This window comes from Cajanus cajan, chromosome 6 (genome assembly GCF_000230855.2).
Source record: "Cajanus cajan strain Asha chromosome 6, NIPB_CcT2T_4, whole genome shotgun sequence".
NCBI lineage: Eukaryota > Viridiplantae > Streptophyta > Magnoliopsida > Fabales > Fabaceae > Cajanus > Cajanus cajan.
This window is the reverse complement of record NC_138522.1, coordinates 34,620,940-34,647,968: the sequence shown is the minus strand read 5'-3', so window position 1 is coordinate 34,647,968 and position 27,029 is coordinate 34,620,940. Positions and strand designations below refer to the sequence as shown.

At 37.0% G+C, this 27,029-nt stretch overlaps 2 protein-coding genes across 2 annotated transcripts; both read left to right on the top strand.

Moving 5' to 3' along the window:
• Window positions 1-2,273: 2,273 nt before the first annotated feature.
• Window positions 2,274-13,679, top strand: LOC109792594 (uncharacterized). The gene is made up of 2 exons (XM_083076951.1): window positions 2,274-12,440; window positions 13,255-13,679. The coding sequence occupies exon 1, from the start codon at window positions 3,714-3,716 to the stop codon at window positions 4,752-4,754; it is 1,041 nt and encodes a 346-aa protein (XP_082933077.1). The 5' UTR covers window positions 2,274-3,713; the 3' UTR covers window positions 4,755-12,440; window positions 13,255-13,679.
• Window positions 7,283-7,669, top strand: LOC145958655 (uncharacterized). Its single transcript, XM_083076162.1, has one exon. It carries the CDS (start codon window positions 7,283-7,285, stop codon window positions 7,667-7,669), a length of 387 nt encoding a protein of 128 aa, XP_082932288.1.
• Window positions 13,680-27,029: the final 13,350 nt, after the last annotated feature.

Below are 27,029 nucleotides of genomic sequence, written 5' to 3'. Positions count from 1 at the left end.
TTTTGTTGTAATTCCCTAGAAGCAAGGATTCATTCATTCTTGATCATTCCTCCTATCCCAACAGTTGTCATTTTCGCATGGGGAACTCTCGGTGTTTGAATCGTCAATTTGGGCGTGTTTTGCCCCCCAGTCTTCTTGCACAATTACTAGTTTTTAAGTGCTTTTAATTTGATGTATCGAGTTTGCACTAGATTACCAGTGATCTCATTATTTGATTAACACGCACATGTTAGGTTTCCATTTTTATTCTTATTTATTATTTACAAGGAAGGCATATTATCTATATGAAGTGCAAAATAGGATGCAAAGGTGATTGAGAAATTCAACAAATATCATTCTCATTGATTTGTTTGTTTAGAGAACATTCTTTGTACAAATCTTTCGGTGCACTTTGACGATGTTGTAACAGGCTACAGAAGCTAATGCTTGAATGATGTCCTTATAGACATGCTTGCTCGTTCGTTGATTTGCAATTAGTTCTTGTTTCTTCTCAAATTCTCTTCTTGCTATTCCCATCAGAAGTAACTGTTAATAGGATCTTCGGGTTCACCACTATTTTGGTGATTGCCAAAATTTTCATCTTTATTGACGAGGTTGATGAGTCAGAGAAGAAAGATGCAGTTTGGAGTGATTTGATAACGAATTGGAGGTATAAGGGAGCTTATCATCAATTTTTTTTTAAACTCCCTAGGTTCATGATTTCTCGTTCATCAGCGGAGTTTTCTTTAGCTTCCCAAACTATGTTCTTTTGAAGCAAATTCTTTTTCTCTCTTTTTTTTTTTTTGCTTCAATTTCCTTTTTTGCGTGCCTCCTTTTCAAAATTTCAAATAATCTCCTATTTGAGCTGAGGAATGACATCTTTCTAAATTGCAAGAAGTCTTAGAAGATGTAGACTTTGCCTTCTGTTGAAAGGATGACGAGAGTCCAAAGTCTAGTAGGCCTCCTTAGTATAAGGGCACACGATTCTTGTACTTTAGAATGCTCTCCTTTCTAAAAAATCTTTACATACTATGTGCCTTCCATTTTCTAATGAAAATATATGCTAAACTAAAAGATACATGATATTTTTTTTTGCCTAAATTTTATCATTTTTTTTACTAAGGTTATGATGCATGATTTTTGCTATATATTTATTTGTTTTTGTTGTTTTTTTTTTGTTGAAATAAACTATCCTATATGATGCTTTGAGGTTTAAGTATATAAAAGGGAGTTAAATTTTTTATCATATTTTTTTATTAATATCTATTCGTTTGTAATTCTTATCCATTTGAAATAAATAAACACAAACAAATGCAACACACATATACTCAAACAAATGTACACCCGCGAACAACCACGTTTAAATCCTTGGTATGTGGTCCCTGCAAGAAAAGTGCATTGTATAGGACAGTTCTAATCTCACTAGTTTTAAGGCCCCCAAGGTGCCCCCATTATAGGGACCCAGTATCTCTGTCGCTGTCACCTGACAAACTCTAAAGTCTGTCGCAATATTTCGGGCTAGAGTAACCGGTTATCACCTTGAGTGTGATTTCTGACAAGGCTCGCAGGCTCCAAGGCCAAACTTGGGCCGGTCGTACGTCAACCACTCACTATGTTTAATACCCTCATGCCACCGGGTGTAGGGGGAACTGTTGTGTGCAAAGGTTTGTGTACAATTTTTTATTCAAACAGATGCAGAATTTAAACAGGCAAACAAATATTAAAGCCAAATAAATAAAGCAAACAAAGTAAAGGGAAAAAATATTTAAATTATTTTTTTTTTATTAACTTCATCAATTAAATGGGCCTGACCCTCTTTAAACGTCCCCAGTGGAGTCGCCATCTGTCGCAACCCGAAAATTTCCGATCTTGCGACCTATGATTTAGACATCCTTTTAAAGATCTCATCAATTAAGGAATGCCCAGATACCAGACTAATCCTTAATTAATGGTTTTGAAAATAGGTTCATGGAGTCGCCACCAATGTTTTACTCAAAACATTGGAATAAGAAAAGGTTTTTAAAAGTCCAATAATGGCCTTGATAACCAGAATTGGGTTCGGGGGTCGGTTACGTGTAGGGAAGGTATTAAGCACCCCTGCAACGCCCTAAGTCGGTACCCTATGATGAAAATAACGTAATAAGAATTAATAGTTTAAATAATTAATCCCCGTTATTAATGATTATTTACATGAAAATTAAATTACACGATGAACCCTAAGATATCTACATGATTGCGTTTATTATAGCAATATATGAAATAAAAGAAGAGAAAGATACAACAAGAGATTAATGAGTAATACCTCGTAGCAAGCTTTATTAGATCTTCAACTATGGAGATCTTAGGTGCTTTGCGGCAACCTTTCACACTACAATATGCCTCACAAAACTCAAGAAATACAATAGGAGAGAGAGAGAAATTTCGAGCTCTAAGAAGTCTTGGACGAAATTTTTGAGGCCCTGAGAACTGTGCCCAAGCTGTCTATTTATAGGCATCAGAAGGGTTTCCAGAATGGCCCGTTCTGGATCCGAACGTTGAGTGTTAATCACGCACCTGGAAATAGCCCGTTCTAAACTAAGAACGGCCCGTTTCGGAGTTGAGATTGACACTACGTTCCCTTGCTTAGAACTGCCCATTCCAAACTAGGTTTTTAGGGCTTTTTAACAGTTTGGAACGGCCCATTCTGGTTTAGGAACGGCCCGTTCTAGACCAAGTTTTTTTAGGCCTTTTGATTGGTTTGGAACGGCCCGTTCCAACCAAGAGTCGTTAAGCCTTTTTGGTGGCTTGGAACGGCCCGTTCCAATTTAGGAACGACTCGTTCCAGATTAGGGAACGACTTGTTCCAATTTTGGAACAGCCCGTTCCGGGCTACTAAAACCAGTTGTTTTGGGCTTTCGGCCCTCTAATGTCCTGTCTTGTTGTTTTCCTGCTTTGGGAGTTCCTTTCCTTGATAATAGACATCCATTTCTTTGTTTGTATGCCCCCGGACGAAATTGGGTGTCTACAGGGCCTCCATCAGAGTGTCTTTTGCAAGCACCCCCTCCGTATCAGACTACGTAGAGTGAGGATCCCGACCCGAAGCTGAGATTGTGATAATCAAGTGATTAGCAAGGTGTGTCTCCTAATACAGGAACATTTGTCGCCCACCGTGGGGCTGAAGAGACTTTTTTAGCCCCTTTAAACTTCACCAACTAAGACTAAGACATGGTAGCTACACGCAAAGGACCTTCAACATTGACTCAACCACCCTCGAATCTGAACACCATTTTGGCATACCCGGACAGGAGCGGTACCATTATGGAATGCCCTAAATGCAACAAGAACCCACAGGACATGAAGGTCAACCAAACACCGAAGACTAGCCAAATCTCAATGATGACTTGCGTTTATTGCGCGAAGAGATGTCAAGATGACATCGCGTTATGCCGTATATTCCCTACTTCCCTAAAAGGTAGGGCGTTAAGCTGGTTCACACGCCTACCTAGCTCCTCCATTAATTCATTCAGCAAATTGGCATCTCAATTCGCCCTGCAATTTGCCACTAGCAAACCGTACAAGATGACCTCACTTGTGCTAGTGGGGATTCGGCAGGAGAAAAAGGAACCTTAGAAACTTCATGGACTGATTCAACAAATTCGCCATGGAGATCGGCGACCTTAACCCAGCCGTGGCGTTGGATCAGTTGAGTACTGCCCTAAAACCAAGACCATTTGTGAACAGTCTATGCAAAAAAGATGCCTGGAGACATGAATGATCTCCGACATCGAGCAGAAAAATACATGCAAATGGAGGAGTTGGCCAAAACAAGAAATCAGGCTAGGGCTGACGAAGGTTATAGTCAAAGAGACTATGGTCGAGAGCCAGTTAAAAAGAGGAATATCGAGCAGCTAAGTACTCGTCCCTCGCGCGGACCACGTCACACAACATATATGCCTCTCAATGAGAGTAGGACCAAAATATTGGAGCAGGCTCTAGCCTCCAAGATCCTCATTGTACCGAAGCGGGCGAACACCCCTCTTAGGACGGACAAAGCGAAGACGTGTCGGTACCACTATAACAGAGGGCACTACCCCGAGGAATGCCCAGCACTTAAAGACAAATTGGAGGATCTTATCAAACAAGGTCACTTGAGAAGTTTTGTCAACCGTCGAGACTACGCTTCGACGTTAGACCACCGCCAAGTATTGAAAGAAAGGTCCTACCACCCTCATGAAGTACGGCACGTGAGGGACCATAGAGGTCGTTCTTGCTCCGACGAACAGAGGGATCATTCTAGGGAAGGTAATGAGCAACCAAGAAAGGTGATAAACATTATAGCAAGAGGTTTCGCAGGAGAAGGAGCCATCTCATTGGCACGGAAAAGGCACCTTCGAGCCATACGTTTGGTAAATATTTTCGAGCACCCGAAGACATCCCGGATGCCGCCCATAACATTCTCTTATCGCAATTTATGCGGGGTCGACCCCATTCAGGACGATCCCATGGTGATTTCTGTCGAAGTGCACAATTGTATTCTAAAGAAGACTATAATCGATCAAGGAAGTTCAGCGGATATATTATATTGGAATACCTTCGTGCAAATGGGGATCCCAAAGGAAAGCATATCACCTTATACTAAACTGCTGGTAGGATTTTCAGGGGAAAGGGTAATGACGAGAGGGTGCATAGAAGAGGAAGGTCGCGACCAATTGCCCAAAAGAAAAGAAAAATGGGCGACAAAAAGAGGAAGGTCGCGAAGTAAAAGGTACAAAAGTTGTTGCAAGCTAACTTCATAAGGGAGATCACGTATACCACATGGCTTGCCAACGTGGTTTTGGTAAAAAAGACAAATGGGAAATGGAGGATGTGTACCGACTACACCGACCTTAACAAAGCTTGCCCTAAAGATGCCTACTTGCTTCCCTACATTGATCGTCTGGTCGATAAAGCTCCCGGACACTCGGTCTTCAGCTTCCTAGACGCCTACTCCGGCTACAATCAAATTAAGATGCACCCGCACGATGAAGAGAAAACAACCTTCACCACCGAGGCCGCAAACTTCTGTTATAAGGTTATCTCGTTTGGGCTAAAGAATGTTGGGGCGACCTATCAAATGCTAATGGACAAGGTGTTTTACAAGCAAATAGGAAGAAACATTAAAATTTATGTAGATGACATGGTGGTCAAGTCCAACTCCATAACCGAGCACATAGCCGACCCGGGTGAAATTTCTGGTGAGTTGCGTAAACATAACATGAGGCTCAACCCCGAGAAATGCACCTTCGGGGTTCAAGGAGGGAAATTTTTGGGGTTCATGTTATCCACTAGAGGGATCGAGGCCAACCAAGACAAGTGCAAAGCTATCTTAGACATGAGGAGCCCGAGCAACCTTAAATAATTACAACTCTTGTCTAGAAGGTTGGTTGCCCTATCCCGATTACTCCCCCGCTTGGCTGACAAAATTAGTCCCATGACGAAGCTTTTGCAAAAAAATTCCACCTTCTTGTGGAATGAATCATGTGAAACTGCTTTTGCAACACTGAAGATGACCTTGGCATCGCCACCAATCCTGACCAGACTTGAGACCTCAACCACATTGGAATTGTATTTAGCCATCTCCGGAGAGGTAATCAGTTCGGTCTTAGTTCAGGAGAGGGGGGCAGTCAATTGCCTGTGTACTTTATCATCTGATTACTACACGACCTTGAGACCTGCTACCAACTAATAAAAAAGGTTGCACTTGGCCTAGTGCATACGTCTCGGTGCCTCAAGCATTATTTCCAAAGTCATAAGGTCGTTGTGCACACGGATTGCCCGATCTCCAAAGTTTTGGGAAAGCCCGAATTAGCTGGAAGAATGATGGTTTGGTCAGTTGTTTTGTCTCAATTCAATATCGTGTTCAAGCCGAGGGGGCCGATCAAGGCCCAATTCCTTACAGATTTCATCAATGAGCTTCATCCGCATGGCACTTTTGAGGAGCACTAGTGGACTCTTCACATCGACGGCTCCTCGAATTGTTAAGGAAGTGGAGCAGGAGTAATTTTAGAGAGGCCGAGGGGCGTGATTTTGGAACAATCCTTACGTTTCTGGTTTAAGGCTTCGAACAATCAAGCCGAGTATGAGGCCTTACTTGTAGGATTGAGACTAGTAAAGGACATAGGAGCTATGAAAGTCAAATGCTTGACTGATTCTAAAGTCGTGACCAAATAGGTCGGTGGCTTTTCAAGTTAGAGATCACAACATGATCAAATACTATCATGCCTACTAGAGGATGAAGGCAAGGTTCCAAGAGGTGTCAGTCGCACACATCCCTCGCGAGGACAACGCTCGGGCCGACCAATTGGCTAGACTGGCTGCAAGTAAGAAACCAAGCCAACTGAGAACCATCATCTAACAAGAAATCAACCACCCAAGCATCAAAGTAGAAATAATTGGGAATGATGCTGATTCGACCGATAGTTCTAATCCCACCGATTGGTGCGCAAAAATAAAATCATTCCTCACCCACGGGATTATATCGGATGACCCGGTGGAGGCGAAAAGACTGAGGACACAATCTAGTAGATATGTTATTATTGTCGATTAATTGTACAGACGCGGGTTCTCCATTCCGCCCTTCAAATGCCTAGACCACATAGAGGCCAATTATGTAATACGCGAAGTTCACGAGTGAATTTGTGGAATGCATTTCAGGGCACGAATGATCGTCTTTAGACTCATCCGCGTCGGTTACAATTGGCCAACAATGAACACAGATTGCTCATCATTCATTAAGAAGTGTCAGCAATGCCAAAAGTATGGCAATTTGATTCACCAACATGCTGAGCAGCTACATTGTATTCCCCCAGCATGGCCTTTCGCCACCTGTGGGGCAGATATACTCGGACCATTGCTTATGGCAAAAGGGCAATGTAAAATCCTCATCATGGCCGTGGACTTGTTTACCAAATGGATTGAAGTCGAGCCTTTGGTGAACAATTCAGCCCGTCAAATTCAAAAAAATTTATGGAGGAATGTCATCACCCAATTTAGCATCCCGACAGTCTTGGTGACAGAAAATGGCCTCCAATTCACTGATCAGAAGCTGAATGAGTCCTTAGCAGGGCTAGGACTACACCATAAAGTCACTTCATTCAAACACCCCCAAATGAATGGCCAAGCTGAATCTGCCAATAAAGTGATCTTGACCGAGTTGAAGAAGCGACTGGTAGAGGCTAAGGGCGTCTGGGCCGAACAACTACTTGAAGTGCTTTGGGCCTACAGGTGTACACCTCGGTCAACTACATAGGAAACCCCGTTCCGCTTGGTATACGGATCAAACGCAATGCTCCCGGTAGAGATCGGAGAACCATCCCTTCGTCGAGCTCACTTCTTTGAACACACCAATGAGAATGAGCTTTGTACAAACTTAGATATTGTGGAAGAGGTTCGAGACCACGCACTCATCGTAGCCGAAGCATGTAAGCAACGCTATAAAAGGAGATTTGATTCCAAGGTGAGACCAAGAGAGTTTCAGGAAGGTGACCTCGTCTGGAGAGTCACAAGTGAAGCAAGGAAAGATCTGAGACATGGAAAGCTCGCTCCAAACTGGGACGAACCCTTCAAAATACGGCACAACTTACACAACGGGGCATACAAGCTAGAACATCTCTCAGGAGAGCCCATTCCTAGAACTTGGAATTCTACTCACTTGAAGATGTATTATAGTTGATGTATAATAGTGTACTATTTTCCTTTACCGACTCTTTTTTCCCTAAGGAGGGTTTCGGTCGGTAAGGTTTTTAACGAGGCACTCAATTAATTTATAAAGATATCATGTTTTCGCCCATGTGTTTATAGTATTATTATTTTTATTATTATATACATCACGCCCACGTAGATCCGATCTCTCTCCTCGGTAATGAAACCAACCTGAATCCAACAGGTCGCCTACCTTTGCCGAGTACTCTCCGCAGACAAACACTCTCTTGTCGAGAACCCGTGTCGAGCACTCTCCTGGTCACATCCAATTTGAGCCCAATAGGTTTCTCTCCCAAGTACCCATCTTGGCTAAGGACATACCTGTGCCAAGCACTCTCCTTGGTCACATCTAATTTGAGCCCAACAGGTTTCCCTCCCGAGTACCCTCCTCAGCTAAGGACGTACCTGTGTCGAGCACTCTCCTTGGTCAAATCAAACTCAAGTACAATAGGTTTCCCTCGCGAGTGCCCCACTCAGCTAAGGATGTACCTATGCCGAGCACTCTCGTTGCTCACAACCAACTCGAGTTCAATAGGTTTTCTTCCCGAGTACCCTCCTCGATTAAGGATGCACCTGTGCCGAGCACTCTCCTTGGTCACAACCAACTGAAGGTTTCCTTCCCGAGTACCCTCCTCGGTTAAGGATGCACCTGTGCCGAGCACTCTCCTCAGTCACAAATCGAAATCGAGTTCAATAGGTTTCCCTCCCGAGTACCTCACTCAGCTAAGGATGCACATGTGGCAATCACTCTCCCTCCCGAATACTTTTCTCGGTGATGTCATACTCTCGATCAAATATCCCTCCCGAGGATACACCTGCAACGATCACTCTCCTCGACTAGGCACTCATTGGTCGAGGACACATATGTGCTGAGCACTCCCCCAAACCAAGCTCTCTCTTGATCACAAATACATCGCGAATCCTACTCAGGCATTCACTTTCTCCTGGGAGTACCCTCTTCGGTTAAGGACGCAGCCGAGTTGAGTACTTTCCTCGATGAGCATTGGTCAGGGAAATAGACCTATGCCAACACACCCTTGCCGAAGACAAATTGTGCCTAGAACTATCATCTTGAGCATTCTCCAATTGAGGAGGTTTGCCAATCACTTTGCACATCTGAGTACCCTCTTATTGAAGAGGTATACCGATTACTCCACTCATTTACAAATCTGCACAATTTATCTGCCGAATACTCCCCTAGTCCTAGTACCCTCTAGCCGAGGAGGTCTGTCGACCACTTTGCACGGCCGAGTACCCTCTTGTCAAGGAGGTATACCGATTACTTCATTCAGTTACGAATCTGCACAGTTTATCTACTGAATACTCCCCTAGTCCGAGTACCCTCTAGCCGAGTAGGTTTACCGATCACTTTGCACAACCGAGTACCCTTTTGTCGAGGAGGTATATTGATTACTCCACTCAGTTACGAATCCACACAATTTATCTACCGAATACTCCCCTAGTCTGAGTACCTTCTAGTCGAGGAGGTTTGTCAACCACTTTGCACGAGCGAACACCCTCTTGCTGAGGAGGTATGCCGAACACCCCATTCAATTGAGAATGTGTCCCGCATGTTTTACAATATAGTCGAATACTCCATTGCGAATAAATTCCAACAAAGAAAATAAAGGTAAAACGAAAACTTCATTCAACTAAGGTCGAATGGGTACAACTAATTACAAAAGGATTCAAAAAATGGCACTAACGGCTGAGATGATTCAAAAAAATGGCACTAATAGCCGAGATGATTCAAAAAATGGCACTAACGGTCGAGATACAAGGCCCCTGAGAAAAAGTACAGCCCGACCCCACCGGCCAACTCGTAGCCCTACCACTATGCCTTACCCGATGCATTATTGTTGTCCTCATCCCTCGTCTGGACATCAGCTTGGTCGTCTTGAGCCACAACCTCCTCGACATGGGTCAATATCCCTCTCGGAAGAGCATTCTCATCAAGCTTTGCACCTCGGGGGAATTCAACATAACTTATAAATTTCCCCCTAGGAAATCCCTGTCGACGTCGAACTCGAAGTCATCCAAGATGTCGCAGAATTAGAAAGCCTGAAGAACGGCATGTTGAAAACCAGCATCTTGCTACACAAGAATCTTCTCGGTAGCATCGGCCTTCACCTTGGCAATCGATTCCTTCAAACGATCAATTTCACCGGCAGTCACATTCGCCTCAGCCTGAAGCTTCTGAACAATTAGCTTCCAGTCATCTGCTTCCCTGTGGTGTGCATCCAAAATCTTCTTCAACTCCTCGGCCGACACGAAGATCTCAACATTGGCAGCCAGTGCTTCTTGTAGGTTCCTCTCAGCCTCCTTCAACCGACCTTGAAGCCGACCCTCCCCGATTGTCGACCTCATCATCATATGCTTAGCCACCAACGAAGTCCTAGCATCCAACTCACAAAAGAGCTTATACTCAGCCTTCGAGGACATACCTTCCAAGTATTGTAGCCCCCCACCAGAAGTGATATCAAGGCCAATCAAGTTCTCGGCCTGGGCAGAAGTTGTTAGGAAGTTCGACCCGACCACCACCGCGGGCATAGAAAATGCCCCACAGGCTGGCCGATCAAGATTCTGCTGCTTAAGACACTTCAAAAATGAACTCGGGCGATCCTCATCATCGGCCAAGTCGGCATGCTTCTTTCGGATAGTAGTCTTCTTCTTTTTTGGGTCAGATTTCGGGAGGGTCACATCGACTGGTTTATCCTTTGGAATCCTTAGAGCAGACTAACCCGGCAACACTTTCCCACTGGCTTTGGCTACACTCACTCGGCTAGCAAGCATAACAGTCACGTCCATGTCATCCTTAAGATCGACCATCATTCCTACATCACAACCGAAGTCAACATCAATATAACATGGAGTGATATAATCGATATAAGGAGAGCATACCTAAAATATTCAATTCAATGTTCGAAGTTGTGAAAATATCCAAGAGGAACCGAACAGGTAACCCATTCAGCAGTTAATCTAAAAAAGAGACAATCTCTTGGTCCTCGACGGGTAAGCCCGACACGGACATAGCTTCAAAATGCATCGGGGTCTTCGTCCAATAGAATGGAAACAACCTACCCTCCCTCTTTTGTCAAAGAAGCAATCCTGCATCGCTAGCCCCCAACGTATCTTTAAAAAACCACTTTTAAACCCCTTATAAGAGGAAGTGAACGCCCTCAAAAACCCTCGTTTCGGCACCTTGGCCAAGGAAACCCATTTAGTCGGGCGACAGATGTAATAATACAAGAACGAAAGAGGCCTAGGATTAATATTCAAGCATATACACAAATTCCGAAAGGCCTGCATTGCTGCCCAAGAATTCGGGTATAATTGGGTCGGTGCCACGTTCAATACTCGCAACACCCCCATTTGAAAGTCATCCAAGGGAAACTTCACACCTAGATCCCGAAACCAGCACATGTAAGCGTAAAAGAAATCGACATCTTTGGGGTGGCATTCCAAATACACGAAATCAGTACCCGGACCCTTGTCATGACACGCCTCGGTAACCAATGGCATTTCACCCTCACCACTCCCGAAACACTTTTCACACTTCACAAATTTATCCAGTAGACCTTGATCCGAGAAGGAGGAGAAATAAGTCCCAACCTCCCCGTCCATCCACTCATACCTCGCCATCTCTACGGTCTCGTAGTCAATCCTTCGGCGAACACACCTAATTGTTGGTCGATGCTCCGCTTCACTTCCTCCGTCATCCCGATTAACCTCAGTATCCCTTTCCCCGACCACATTTTGAGGTTCTCTCCGTGATTCATTACTCAATCCAACTTGCCGAGCCACTTCGAGAGGCATCTCTACCACCTTCTCGGGATCAGAATGACTCGACACCTCAGGCTGGTCAGAACCAAACACCACTTTGCATTGCAATAAAGGCTGACTCGACTCACTCCCTGACTTAGAGCCGTTTCCATCCCCAGTGACCGACCCCGACACTTCCGATGAAGTCTAACTCCTCGTTGAGGAAGAATCTTCCCCCATTTTAAACTAGAGAAATAAAAGATCTACAAACGCTCACCTCGATCGGCTGAATTGTTTGCCCTCAGTAAATACTCGATGCTCAAAAATTTTACAACAGGTAAAAACACCAACGCTAAAAGTCTATTTATAGGCAAGATGGAAAAAGAAGGTGAAAAGACACCTCTGCCTCACAACTATTAGATTTCGATCATCTAACGGTCCAGATTTCATAACTGTTGGAATTCCAACCACTCCCAAATGCAAGACGTGGTCACCATGTGCGACCCGCCACAGTATCTTAGATTATACTTGCTCGAAATTTTCGAATGAATGGAAAGCCAATAAAGTATCGTCTTCGTATGATTATCCTCGACGTTGTGGGGCCTGTATACCGAAGAGTCCTTGAAAGCGATCGAGTCGGTCGTGTCGGCCGACGTATGATCGACCACCTCGGTCTGGTCGACCGATGAGGTTGGCAATCTCGACCATCGTGAATTCCAACCACATACTAATGCAAGATTATGTTACCTAATACATTGGTTTAATCCCCTAAATTTTCGGGGCTCATTCCCTAATTACAACCCATATACAACTAGTATAAATAGACCCTCAACAAGGTACATAATTCAACTCAACTACTGCATTTAATGCGTCGATCCCTTATTGACTTGAGCGTCAAAGTGTCTTTTGCAGGCACCCCCTCCGTCTCAGACTACGTAGAGCGAGGATCCCGACCCGAAGCTAAGATCGTGATTAGCAAGGTGTGTCTCCTAATACAAGAACAATATATATATCATATCTACTTCAAATATGTAATTGCAGTAGGCCAAAATCACATAATTAAAGGTAGCTCAAGATATGTGACTAAATATTGTCCTCAACAAAAAAACACGGTCCCTCACACAACAAAAATCACAAAGATAGCTTAAGACGTAAAACTTCACAATGGGCATTCTAAGAGAGAAAAAAAATGAAAAATAAAATAAAATAATTTTTTTATAAGCTAAAATTAATTAATGTATAGACTAATTTGTAGAAACTTTTTCCTATTTAGCTTATAGAAAAATAAAATTATTTCAAAAAAAATTTCTTATTGTCCTCAACAAAAAACCACGGTCCCTCACACAACAAAAATCACAAAGATAGCTTAAGACGTAAAACTTCACAATGGGTATTCTAAGAGAGAAAAAAATGAAAAATAAAATAAAATATTCTTTTTAAAGCTAAAATTAATTAATCTATAAACTAATTTGTAGAAACTTTTTCATATTTAGCTTATAGAAAAATAAACTTATTTCAAAAAAAATTCCTTATTTTTTCTCTTTTATAAGTGCTTTTGAAAAAGCATGTCCAAATAGCCAATATCCTCAACGAAAAATTATGTGTAGTAAAATCCCAATTTACTGGGCCAACTTAACTCGATCCTATACATGCAAGTTCAGGTCTTTTGCCAACTTATTTGTTAACTTTGACCCTATTTTTTTTCTTCTCTTTTTCTCTCTATATTTTTCATCATATCATAGATCATATTTATCATTTCTCATCTGTATTTCTCTGAATATCTCTCTTCCTTAGGTCTCAATCCATCTTAAAATGGTGTGAACTAACAATACAATTATGGCTAGAGGCTTAAAGCTACATGTACAGAAGCAATGCCAAATATGGGTTGGAATAATTTGATTAAAAGAATCCAAGCAAATAAGTCAAAGGAAATGGGCCTTATTTGAACTCATTTGTTGAATTAAGTGAGTAACTCAGTGGGGCCTAAGCTATGTTTTGTCACAATTCATTGTCTTGTCTAAACCATTTCGTTTCATATTAAATGGGTCGTGCAGGCAAAATTTAAGTAAATGCTTGTCCTGGGCCCTGGTACTATTGTCGTCTCTGCACTATTTGACGGCTACCTTATTTTGGGCCTTTCTTCTTCGGTTTTAAAAATTAAAAAGTCATTAATACATCAATCGGAACTAAAATAAACTCTCAAATCAAATCAATTAGCAAGGGGACTTTTTATATAAGAAAAAATTAGCAAGGAGACTTGAAAAATAATAATAAAAAATAGGATTATTTTAGCTACATATTTTATTTCTAAATTTTGTTATTTAATTTTTAAATTTACACATTTAGTCATTCAATTTTTAATATTTTGTATATTGTTTCACTTAATTTAAGGATGTAAAAAATATCCTTATTCACGAGTATTTTTAGGAATAAAATCTGCGACGAGTAGAAAATAAATATTATAAATGAGTACTCCTAGATAACAAGTACATATATTTTTTATACCTGTATGTTAATGAAAAGGGTAGAAGTATCATAATGTCGGTACTCCCACAGATATTCCTACCCGCTAATATTCAATTCATTTAAGTTTGTATAAATTTGATTTGATTTGAATTTGTATGAATTTTATTTGATTTGATTTGAATTTGTATGAATTTGATTTGATTTGAATTTGTATTAATTTGATTTTATTTGAACTTTGTTTGAAATTTATAATAATTAAATATTATATTTTATTTGAATTCATGTACAATCAAAATATTTTATTATAATAATTATTTTTTGAAATTTAAACTTATATGATTGAATATTTAAAATTTAATTTTTAAATTCACTTATTATTATTAGTATAATTGTGAAGAATATTTGAATTTTAATTTTATAATCTTCAAACTTTTTTTATGCAGATTTTATTTGAATTTTAGTTATAATCTTCAAAAAAAATTATGCAAATTTTTATAACTTTTAAAAGAAAAAATTGTTACAAATAATTAAAATGTATAGTTAAAATATTTTGTTGAATATTTTAAGAATTTTTTTAGTAGATACCTATAGGTATTCGTGGATATTTATGAATATTAAAAAAAACATGTGGATACCCGTACATATATGGGGACGAGTACAAAGTGAAAATTCATTCGACATGAAAAGAAGCAAAAAGCTACTACATATTGATTGATCACTAACTAGTTAGTTATTTGTCTAATAATAATAATAGTATCATTCCTTGATCACTCACATTACATATTGATTGTTGATATGATATATTATATCTTTATATATATATATATATATCACATTATCAATTTACATAATCGATTAACAATATTAAGATATTAGTTAACAAGTGACAAAATATATAAAATTTTAACAATTGAAAAAAAAATGTATAAATTAAAATATTTGGTGAAATTGTAAAATATAAATAACAAAAAATATAATTAAATTATTAAACAAGAAAAATAAACTAAAAAAGAAAATAAGAATAAAAAACTAATTATTTTTTTAATAATCACATATTAATACGAAATGAATTACAAAATCTATTTTCCAACAAAGAATTAAAAGTTAGTATATTCCTTATTTTCATTCTAAGTGGCATTAAAAGTTAGTATATTACAATAGGTTTCCTTATTTTCATTCTAAATGTCTGACCATGGAGGCAAGGACCTATCTCGTGTAAGTAAATAGAATTTACACAATTTTTATCTATTAATCTAAAAATATTAAAATACCAATAACTTTTATCAAATAAAAACAGTATATGCTTGAGAGTATTGCTATTTATCATGGAAAAAAATCGGTAGGAATTTATCATTTCAATAATATATTTTTCTAAATTTGGAATTAATGTGACAATGAATATATATTTTTTTAAAATTTGATTGACTTTTTATAATTTTAAGAATTAATATGTAGATATTTTTAAAATTTAAAACAAAAAGGTCATTTAGTTGTAAGAAAATGAGGAAAGAAAAGGCAAAGAAATGATTTGAAAGAATATCAATCCAATTTGGTAGAAAAAGAAAGAAAGGTTATGTGGATGGGACCATTTTCATTTGGATGTGGAGATAGAAAGAAGTGGGCATCCATACCCATGGGTGTGTTGAGAAGATAAAAATAGAGATGGTCCCACCCTTCATAAAAAAATAAAATGATTGAAAACCAAGTCGGTGTTTCCTTCACGGTGGTAGCTTTGCTTTGGAATCAACAACGGACATGTCCCATGTCATTCCCTACTTTTTCTTTCTCGCGTGTCCCTACTCGTTTCAATTTTTTACACTTTCTCTAAAACATTATCTTCTTTAGGTATTAATAATTCATTAGAGTAGATGTATTAATATTCAATTATCTTTATACTTGGTGTTGGGTTGTGACCTTATAGTCTCTTTCACTAAAATTGTTTTGTAATCCCCATTCATGTGTTGTGGCCTTTTGCAACAAAATCAGGGGATTAATATTATAAGAATAAAACTATTGAGATAACAAATACAAGATAGTAACTTGATAAATTAGGTTAACAAGTATGTGACCACATAACATTTTTGTAGACTATAATTGGGTGGGAGGGAAAAAGGAATAAAGAGAAAGAGAATGGAGATAGGATTAGGAAAGATGGGAGAGGATAAGAATGCAAAGGGAGATTTGAGTGTTAATATGGATTGGGTTTGTGGGCACGTGAAGGAGTGGAATTCACGCACTGTGTTGCAAAATGGGAATGTTATGGTAGGAAAGAAGAAAAGGAGTAAATGTGAATTAGTTAAAGGAGAGAGAGAGTTTGCAAATTGCAGTGGATGATGGAGACAGCGCGCTTGTATTACATGTTCTACAGCTGTCTACCTCTTTCGTCTTTTTCACCTTCCCTTCCCTTTCTCCCATTTCACTTCCTCTTTACTTTTGACAAGTGGGAAAATAAATAATGTTATAGTATATTTTCAACTAAAATTAAAAAGGTTTAATTATTTTTATTTTTATAATTTTATAAATTTATTCTTTTAATTTTTATAATTAAAAATATTTAATTTTAATCCTTATATATTATTTTCTTTTGTTTCTTTTTAATCTTTATAAAATATATGAAATTAACTAAAAAGAAACATGAATAAATACTAAAATAAAATATTATTAATATAAAAACTAAAAGCTAAAATTTATAAAATTATATGGTTAAAAGAGTAATTAAATTTAAAAATAAAATAATTTTAGTTTAGTTTTAACTAGTATTTTAACTCGTGCAATAATATTTATTATATATAATTAAAATTTATAATAAATTATAGTTTGAAATATAAATTGTAACACTCAGGTCTAGTAGAATTTCATTAATCTGTTTTTAAATAGAGAGAGCTAGTGCAAGATAGTTTTTTTCTCATTTCTTCCTTTTTTCTTTTTTGGTTGAGATTTTCTTTTTCTCTTTCTTCCTTTCTTTAATTGACCGGAGTGGCTGTGTTGTGGAATAGAACTCAATGGAACTGTGTTGTGGAATAGAACTCAATGGAACTGTACGAAGTGTGTGGAGTTTCTCCTTCCCTTGTCTGCCTGACAGATTTTGATCCTCCAAAGAGGTAAGAAGAGCTTACTATTAATTCTTATTGCTTGGCTATTTTGGAAGCCATTCTTGCGTGGAGGAATGAGTTTGAGTTATGAATTTTGTAAGTTGAAGAGGAACACTCTTGAATGAGATTCTTGAGTAATTTGGGTCAAGATGAAATGTTGATGGTTGTATGTATTATTTTGAGTTGATTTTAAGTCAATTATGGTGAATATGTGTTATTTTGTGTTGCATGTGATTGAAGTTGCTGATTTTTGAGGTGTATTGGGTAAAAATTCAGGCTCTGGATTGTGTGGGAACTAATACATATTAGGTGCACCTTCAAGGCATCGGACGTGACTTTAAAGTGGAGTCTCTATCTCACTCACATTGGGCATAAGATTGGTGATGCTGGGTGTGAGGAGAAAGTCATCTCAAGTTGGAATCACGTCGAACATGGTCTGAATGACGCAAGGCGTAAGGAGAGAGACTCATTTCTACCTAGGTTCACATTAGGCACTAATGGATGTGGCACCGGCTGTAAGTCAGGTAAAGGCTCTCTACTTGATTAAGACCGAGCATTGGTTTTGCCACACCAAACATGAGAGAGTGGAGTACTCTTTGCATCAATCACGTCGGGTGTGAGTGGTGCAATATTGGGCATGGATGAGACGTGGTTGTGAAGTTGTAGATATATGGTTGAGATACATCTTTTGATTAAGATACATAGATGCTAGAGGTGAATTATGTTATTTTAAAGTTGATCTTCCCTCTAGGGTCTATGTGGACTGATAAGGAGGTAATCGAACAATATCCTAGTTAAATGACTAATCACCTCTATTGTAGGAGATCTCCTTAGTTGACATGTATAACGATGCATTAATTATTTATATATATATATATAGGAGGGTTTAAACGACACCGGTGTAACTTTTACTAAGTGTTACACCGCTCAATAACTTTATATTAAATGTGAATTTTGAAAATTCAACCGTTAGATTGAATGTTCATATCTCTTAGATCATATATGTCAAATTTTATATTAATCTAAGATGATTTGATACTTCATTCTCATAAAACAAAATTGACGTAATATATACATTTCAAAATATACTAAAATATGAACACTTTGATTACCTTCAAGTTGTTGTTCAATTTTAACAAAATTTGACATATATGATCTAAGAGATATGAACTTTCAATCTAACGGTTGGATTTTCAAAATTCATACTTAATATAAAGTTATTAAGTGGTGTAACACTTAATAAAAGTTACATCGGTGTCGTTTGAACCCTCCTCATATATATATATATATATATATATATATATATATATATATATATATATATATATATATATATATATATATATTTGCGGAGATGAGTATACTAAAGTTGATAAATGTGGGCAACCTGTAAATGTGTTATTTTTGTTGACATATACTTTTGTTGCCTTTGTTATATTGTTATATGTTGTTTCTTTCATAAGCTTAACCTTATTTTTCTTATGATTGGGATTACAGTGACTATACTTGATAGGGTAGGATTAGGCGGGTAGTTGAAGTGATGGTGACAAGTCACACTTAAGGTGCTTGTTTTATATGACTCTTCTCGTAGAGTCATGCTTTGGAGTTTTCGATCGACTATTTGATGATATTTTATAGTAGTTTAGGCTATGATGTATATAATATACATGCTGGATTTTTATATGTATATTCCATACATATTATTTTATGCATGTTTTAGCTTTCACTTAATGTCGATTTTTAGTAATAAATGTAGAGTGATATGTTAGATTGTTACATAAACTATATTTATACTTAGTATAAATAAATATTTTTAAACGTATAAATTATATTTTAGATTAATGATAAATATTTTATATTGTAGTAAAATTTTTATTTTATTTATTGATAATTTATTTTAAAATATTAATATTTAATTTATAAATAATTATAATAAATAAAATTAAATTAAAAGTTAAATTTTTTTTACAAATTTCCGTCGAATAAAAACTCCTAAAAACAATATCACATAAAATATATTCGTGTTTAATATATAAAAATTAATTAAAAAATAATATTATGTCATTGATATATGTCTTGTAACAAATTAAGAATTATGTGAGTAATCAATCAACGACATTAAATGATCAATTAAAAAAATGATAAAATATATAAAATTTTAAAAATTGAATGAAAAAATATACAACTTTAAAATCTGGTTAGTAAAATTAGAATAACTATAAAATTCGAGGAATAAAATTTACAATTAAGCTAATTACTTAATCATTATTTAAAAACATAATTAACAAAACAATATTGACAAAGTCAAATCAATTTGACTTTTTAATAAAATAACATTATTAAAATTATTTATTGTTATAAAAATGTATTATTAAATTATTTTAGTAGATAGTTATTTTTTTTAGCAAGTGTAAAAAATAAATAAAGAATAACAAATTTGAGAGCACTACCACAACCGTTAGTTCCTGTCATACTACGCGCTTTAGACTCTTCGTTCCAATGTTTCTCCAACGGGCACATTCTCAGTTTCTCACCGAATTATGCAAAAATTTCAAGTACAAAAACGCACTGTATTTAATGAATACTATATATTCTTGTAAAGAAAAGAAGTGATCTGTTTAGCATATTTAATTCAATTTTTATTTATAAATTAAAATTTAATATTTTTAAAATAAATTATTAATAATCAATGTGAAGGTTGATTAGAAGGTGATGTACAAGATTGATTTTTTTTTTCTTGATGAATGACAATGTCAAAATAGGAGCTTAAAAATGTATACTATGTGGTTAGAGTAGTGGAAGAGGAGGATGTGTGTGGGGGCTGTTGCGGAAACGTCTAGCAAATTTTAAACCAAAAGCAAAACAAGAAAGAAAGAACACCAAGAATTTAACGAGGTTCAGCCAATTATGCCTACTTCCTCGGACACTACCAAATATATTTCACTAAGAAATATTACAATAGAGAGAGAAGAGAAAACTACAAGCCTTAGAAGTTACAAATGAACTTGTAGTTGGGATGATTTCAAAGTGAAGGGAAGGGTTTCTATATATAGAACCTAAGGCACTACACATTCCCAAACTTATCCAATGTGGGACTAATTTGGCCACATCAAAAAAAACTTATTCGATGTGGGACTAAATTTGCCACACCATATTCAACAAATCTCCACCTTGGCAAATTTCATATTTTCAAATCTCTCATCTTTGATAGTGTCTACCAATGCAGTCTTCAAATTTTGATAATATTAATCAAGTCCAAACAGTGTTGGAACTTGATTGAATCTACTACCTTTGTCAACATATCAGCTGGATTCTCTGTGGTCCTTATCTTCTGGATAGCCACTCCACCTTCTTCGATAATCTCTCTTATGAAGTGGTAACGAACATCAATATGCTTCGTCCTTGCATGGTAAGTTTGATTCTTTGCCAACATGATTGCACTTTGACTATCACAATGTACCTTCACATGCTTTTGTAGAATTCCCAATTCACCAAGCAACCCTTGAAGCCAAATTGCTTCCTTCACAGCCTCTGTCAAAGCCATATACTCTGCCTCTGTTGTAGACAAAGCTACAGTTGACTGTAAAGTAGACCTCCAACATACCGGTGCTTTTGCCAAAGTAAAAACATAGCCAGTAGTTGATCGACGATTATCCAGATCTCCAGCATAGTTGGAATCACAATATCCAACCACATTTTGACCATCTTGTTCCTGCTGAAATACCAAACCAACATCTACAGTGTTCAGAATGTACCGTAGAATCCATTTCACAGCTTGCCAATGCTCTTTTCCTGGATTATGCATGTACCTGCTCACAACCCCTACTGCATATGAAATGTCAGGCCTTGTACACACCATAGCATACATTAAGCTTCCAACAGCGCTAGCATATGGAACTTTAGACATGTAGGCTTTCTCTGCTGCATCTCTTGGAGATAAATTTGCACTGAGTTTAAAATGAGAAGCAAGTGGTGTACTAACAGGTTTGGATTCATCAGATATGCCAAAACGTTTTAGTACCCTTTTCAAATACTCTTTCTGAGTTAAACAAAGTCTTCCCAATTTTCTGTCTCTACTTATCTCCATGCCAAGAATCTTCTTTGCTTCACCAAGATCCTTCATTTCAAATTCACCATTTAATTTAGTTTTTAACTTCTCAATTTCCTCTTTGTTCTTGGAAGCAATCAACATATCATCAACATAAAGAAGAAGATATATAAAAGATCCATCATGCAGCTTGCGCAAATACACACAGTGGTCGTACTTGCTCCTTGTGTACTTTTGCCTCAACATAAACTTGTCAAATCGTTTGTACCATTGTCTTGGTGATTGCTTCAATCCGTACAACGATTTTTCAAGTTTACAAAACATATTTTCTTTTCCAGCAACCTTGAACCCTTCAGGCTGAGTCATATAGATTTCCTCCTCCAAGTCTCCATGTAAAAATGCCGTCTTTACATCCATTTGAACCAGTTCCATATCCAATTGTGCCACCAAAGCCAACAGAACACGGATGGAAGAGTGTTTTACAACTGGAGAAAACACCTCATTGTAGTCAATTCCTTCCTTCTGAGCATAACCTTTGGCTACTAACCTTGCTTTGTAGCGCACTTCTGACTTGTCAGGAAATCCATCTTTCTTTGCATATACCCATTTGCACCCAATTGCTTTCTTTCCCTTTGGAAGATTTGCTAACTTCCAAGTCTGGTTCCTTCTAAGGGACTCCATTTCTTCAGACATGGCACTTCTCCACTTATCTTCTTCTGAACCTTTGACTGCTTCAATATAAGTAGTAGGAATGTCATCACTTGCAACTGGAGATGCATAGGACACCATATCAACATAACGAGCAGGCATTATGGTTGTCCTCTTTGGCTTTCTTAATGCAATTGATTCAAGTTGCTGTGGAGGTTCTTGGATATGAACCTCTTCTTCATCTGACTCCTCATCTACCATAGGAGTTTTTTCTTCATCATTTGCTGGAAAAACAATCTTCCTTTCAAACTCCACCTGTTTTGGAGTACCATTCTTCTTTTGTTCTGTTATCACCTTTCCCAACATGGTAGATTCATCAAAGGTGACATCCCTGCTAATGATTGTCTTCTTGGTCTCTAGGCACCAAAGACGATATCCTTTTACACCAGATGCAATCCCCATGAAAATTGCTTTCTTTGCACGAGGATCTAATTTTGACTCCTTAACATGATAATAAGCAGTGCAGCCAAACACATGTAAGGAATCATAATCTGTAGCAGGTTTTCCGAACCATTTCTCTAGTGGTGTTTTGCCACCAATTGCACTTGATGGTAGGCGATTGATAAGATGACTCGCATATACAACAGCTTCAGCCCAAAACTGTTTGCCCAATCCAGCATTGGACAACATACACCGAACTTTCTCCAGCAATGTTCGATTCATGCGTTCTGCCACTCCATTTTGTTGTGGTGTGTGCTTGACTGTGAAGTGTCTGACAATGCCGCTTTCTTCGCAAGCCTTCTTAAATGGATCACTCGTGTACTCCCCACCATTGTCTGTTCGAAAATGCTTGATCTTTCGCCCAGTTTGGGTTTCCATCCTCTTTTTCCATTTAAGGAAAATTCCAAGCACCTCATCCTTAGTCTTTATTGCATACACCCAAATTCTCCGGGAAAAATCATCAACAAAGGTGACATAGTAGTGGTTTCCTGCCAATGATGCTGTTTTTGAAGGTCCCCACACATCAGAATGAACATAATCCAAAATACCTTTAGTATCATGGATAGCTGTTCCAAATTTCACCCTTGTCTTCTTCCCTTTGACACAATGCTCACAAAAGTCCAATTTGCAAGCCTGAATATTTTTCAACAATCCTTGTTTCATGAGTAAATTCAAGGATCTTTCACCAGCGTGTCCCAGCCGCATATGCCATAACTTGGCCGACTCCAACTCCTTCTCGTCACTGGATGCCATTGCTGCAGTTCCAATAATAGTAGTACCTTGGTAATAGTACAACCTATTATTTTTCCGAACTCCTTTCATTACCACTAGAGCTCCAGAGATTATCTTCATTACTCCACCTTCTGCGTGCACCGTGAAACCCTTCTCTTCTAAGGCTCCCACAGAAATGAGATTTCTTGATAAACTCGGGACAAAACGAACATCCTTCAAAGTTCTGATTGCTCCATCACGATTCTTCAATCGAATAGAACCAATCCCATGTGTGGTAAGAGGAACATCATTTGCTGTATAAACAACTCCTTCTTCTAGTTCTCTGAAATCATAGAACCATTCTCGATTAGGACACATATGATTGCTGCATCCCGAATCAAGAAGCCAAGCACTAGAAGAGCTGGTTGAACCAGAAACAGCAAGTGAACAATCTGAGTCATCAACATACTCAGCTACATTTGAATCTGCAACAGTCTTAGATTGACCTTTGTTTTTTAGTTTAGGACAATCTTTCTTCCAATGCCCCTTTTCTCGACAAAAGGCACACTCATCTTTCCCAACTTTAGCCTTCGACTTCGATCGCTTCTTCTTTCCTTTCGCCTGGATCACCGGACGTCCTCTTGCAACCAAAGCTTCATTAGCCTTCTCTGAGCTATCTTTTTTTGTCTTTTCTCCTCAGTTCATAGCTGTATAGGGCTCCACAAACTTCATTTAGAGACACAGCAACCTTCCCATGGAGTAGAGTTGTTTCAAGAAACTCAAACTCTTCAGGAAGTGATCCCAACAACATTAGGGCCAGATCCTCATCTTCAAAAGTCACGTCCAAGTTTAACAAATCAGCAACAAGCTGATTAAAACTGGTGATGTGATCATTCATTGTGGTACCAGGAATGTAAGTGAACCGAAACAGCCTTTTCTTCATGTGAAGTTTATTCTGACTGCTTTTCTTCAAGAACTTTTCCTCCAACTCCGTCATCAACTTACTAGCAGAGGTCTCTTTGCAGAATGCATACTTCTGCTCTCTTGATAAGCATGACCTTATTGTACCACATGCCAATCGATTGAGGGTCTTCCAATCTTCCTCTCCCATACTTTCTGGTTTCTTTCCTTCAATTGTAATGTCTAGACCTTGCTGAAAAAGAGCATCTAGAACCTCACTTTGCCACATGCCGAAATGACCGCTGCCATCGAAAATCTCTACCATCAACCTTGGATTCCCACCAACAGCTCTTTGCAAAATGCTTGAAGAAGCATTCAAAGTTGATGATGTAATTCTAAGTGGATTTTCTTCGTTTGCCATCTCAGCTCAATTTGAACAGAGGTTTAAAATTTGCTAAATGTCAAATAATAAAAATAGGTCCAGGATTAAGGAAAAATTTTCTGATGTGCCGACTATAGAATACCTACAGCGCACAGAGCATAGTGTTTTTTTTCCTTAAAATAACCTGGCTCTTGATACCAATTGTTGCGGAAACGTCTAGCAAATTTTAAACCAAAAGCAAAACAAGAAAGAAAGAACACCAAGAATTTAACGAGGTTCAGCCAATTATGCCTACTTCCTCGGACACTACCAAATATATTTCACTAAGAAATATTACAATAGAGAGAGAAGAGAAAACTACAAGCCTTAGAAGTTACAAATGAACTTGTAGTTGGGATGATTTCAAAGTGAAGGGAAGGGTTTCTATATATAGAACCTAAGGCACTACACATTCCCAAACTTATCCAATGTGGGACTAATTTGGCCACATCAAAAAAAACTTATTCGATGTGGGACTAAATTTGCCACACCATATTCAACAGGGGCAACTTGTTTAATGAAATGTCACTGACAATATTCAATATTTAGTTTCAAAATCTGACCCTCATCATAATGGCTGGGGGCGCAAGGGAGGACAATTTACTACACTATTCTTCTATGTTGTCCTTCAATGTTGGCCATCTATGGCCAAACAAGCCTCTTCGGAAGCCAAAATGTTTAAACAAAATTTGGTGCCCGAAATTAGGACACCTACTTTCGATTTTAAAGATGGAGAGAAAAAAAAAGGCCACTTGTCATTTAGGTTTCATTCTGTTTATCTCATACCTACCTCCATGGGGTCACCACCATATTCAATTATTCATCTTAAAGAACATTGTTTGGAACATCATTCATTTGAATTTTTCCAACCCGGGTTAAGCTAAATTTGGTGTAATTCTTTTTTTTATTTAAATATTCATGTTTAGTTATTTTCAAACAATGTGATCATATTCTAAAAAGTATGCTCGGTTGAAAGTAAAAAGAAAATGTAACCTTTTACATTTGTGTTCCTTTGAAAATTTTATTGTTTTATTAAACTTTCTATTAAAATTACTCAAAGTGAAGTTCACATATGCTGACTCAACCGATGCGTATTACAAGCAACATGCACAGACACACCTTAGTGGAGTGTCATTATTTATTTATTACAAGTTTTGGCGGTGCTTGATTGTATATTTTTTTTTCCTTCGTTATTGCAAAAAAACTAGAAAGGACTTTCAGGAGTATTGGCATTTTGCAACCAAACGGGTTAATGCCTGGATATGTGTAGGATTTCAAATTTGGATCAATAATATTGGTATCTTAGTACTTAATAATTAATACTAAGTACAAAAATTATTAACACAATTAGTTTGATATTTGTATTTTTTAATAAAAAAAATATTATTACTTTGTTTTTATATAAAAAAACTCTATTTGATAAGGAAAAATTATACTTTTTATATAATAGTTATAAAAATAATATTAATAACATTTATTTCATGCTTAATGTTTAACAATAATATAAAATATGATCATTTCGAATGTTCAGTATTAATTTACACCCAATACGTACGGGATTAATGAAATGTAAAATTGTATTGAAATGTAAAATTGTATTAAATAAACATAGTTGAAATACAACATTTATATTTTTATTTAAAATATTTTTAACGTTTATTCAGTTGCCCGAAGGAAAAAAAAATACTTTAAATTTATTTATTTGTGATATTATGTTTTAAAGAATAGTATGTATTTTAACAATTTTTTTTGATATATTTTAATGTTGTTGTTTGATAACAGCGAAATTGAAGGGGATTAATCTACAATTTGGTAAAATAAAAGTTACAATGAAATGTGAAAAATGTCATGAGAGCCATAAAAAAAACTTTCACATAAAATAAGTACATTGTGAAGAAATTAAACCATAAATATAACAATTAATTATTAAAGATAATTAATTATGTTGGTACTTTTTCTCTTTCATAAGTTACTCCTCTCTAATCATTAATTTATTACTCACTCCTTCCCCACTCCAATTCTTGGTGTAATGGAAGTTGAAAGGAAAAGGAAAGAAGAGATGGAAGTTGAAATTTTTAGTGTAAAGATTTGAGTGGGAGTGAGGAAAAGATGTGGTGAGACTATTTTTTATACATACCTCCTAGCTAAGAATGAGAGCATTAGAGGGGAAGTTGTGTGTGTTTTACCTTTTTACCCTTATATTAAAGTTAGTTGATAATAATATATAAAAGATAATTGTGTAATTTAATTGATAACATTAAATTTTGATTTTTTTTTTCATATATTTAGTCTAATATAAAATAATCAAATAATTTATCTTTTTTTCACTTCATTTCTACTTTCCTTCTATCAAACAACCTTACTTTCTACTTTATTTCTTATTTATTGTCACTTCTTTTTTCTCTAATTCTTTATTTTTTATCAAACACAATATTAATAAAATAATAATTAAAATAATAACAATAATTAAAGATATTATATAGTAATAATAATGATAACAAAAATAATCTTTAATTTTTATTTTATATTAAATAATCTTTCCAAATACTTAGATAATTTTTTTGGTAGCTCTTCACGTGATTGTTAACGAAATACTTGTTCGAATGTTGTGAAATCCTATAGTTTATAGATGGTGACATTTACAAAATCTTCAACACTCTTGAGTAAGAATTTGATGGGCTAAAGTGCATATCTAAGAGAGAGATCTGTAACCTTTACATCTATAAATAAAAGTTAGAGAAAACTCTAGGTATAGGTTAAGTTCAATAAAGGGATTAGAGAT

Excerpts from the sequence above, each read along its gene's own strand:
- LOC109792594 (XM_083076951.1), top strand. The coding sequence starts at position 3,714 with ATGCCTGGAGACATGAATGATCTCCGACATCGAGCAGAAAAATACATG.
- LOC145958655 (XM_083076162.1), top strand. The coding sequence starts at position 7,283 with ATGCTCCCGGTAGAGATCGGAGAACCATCCCTTCGTCGAGCTCACTTC.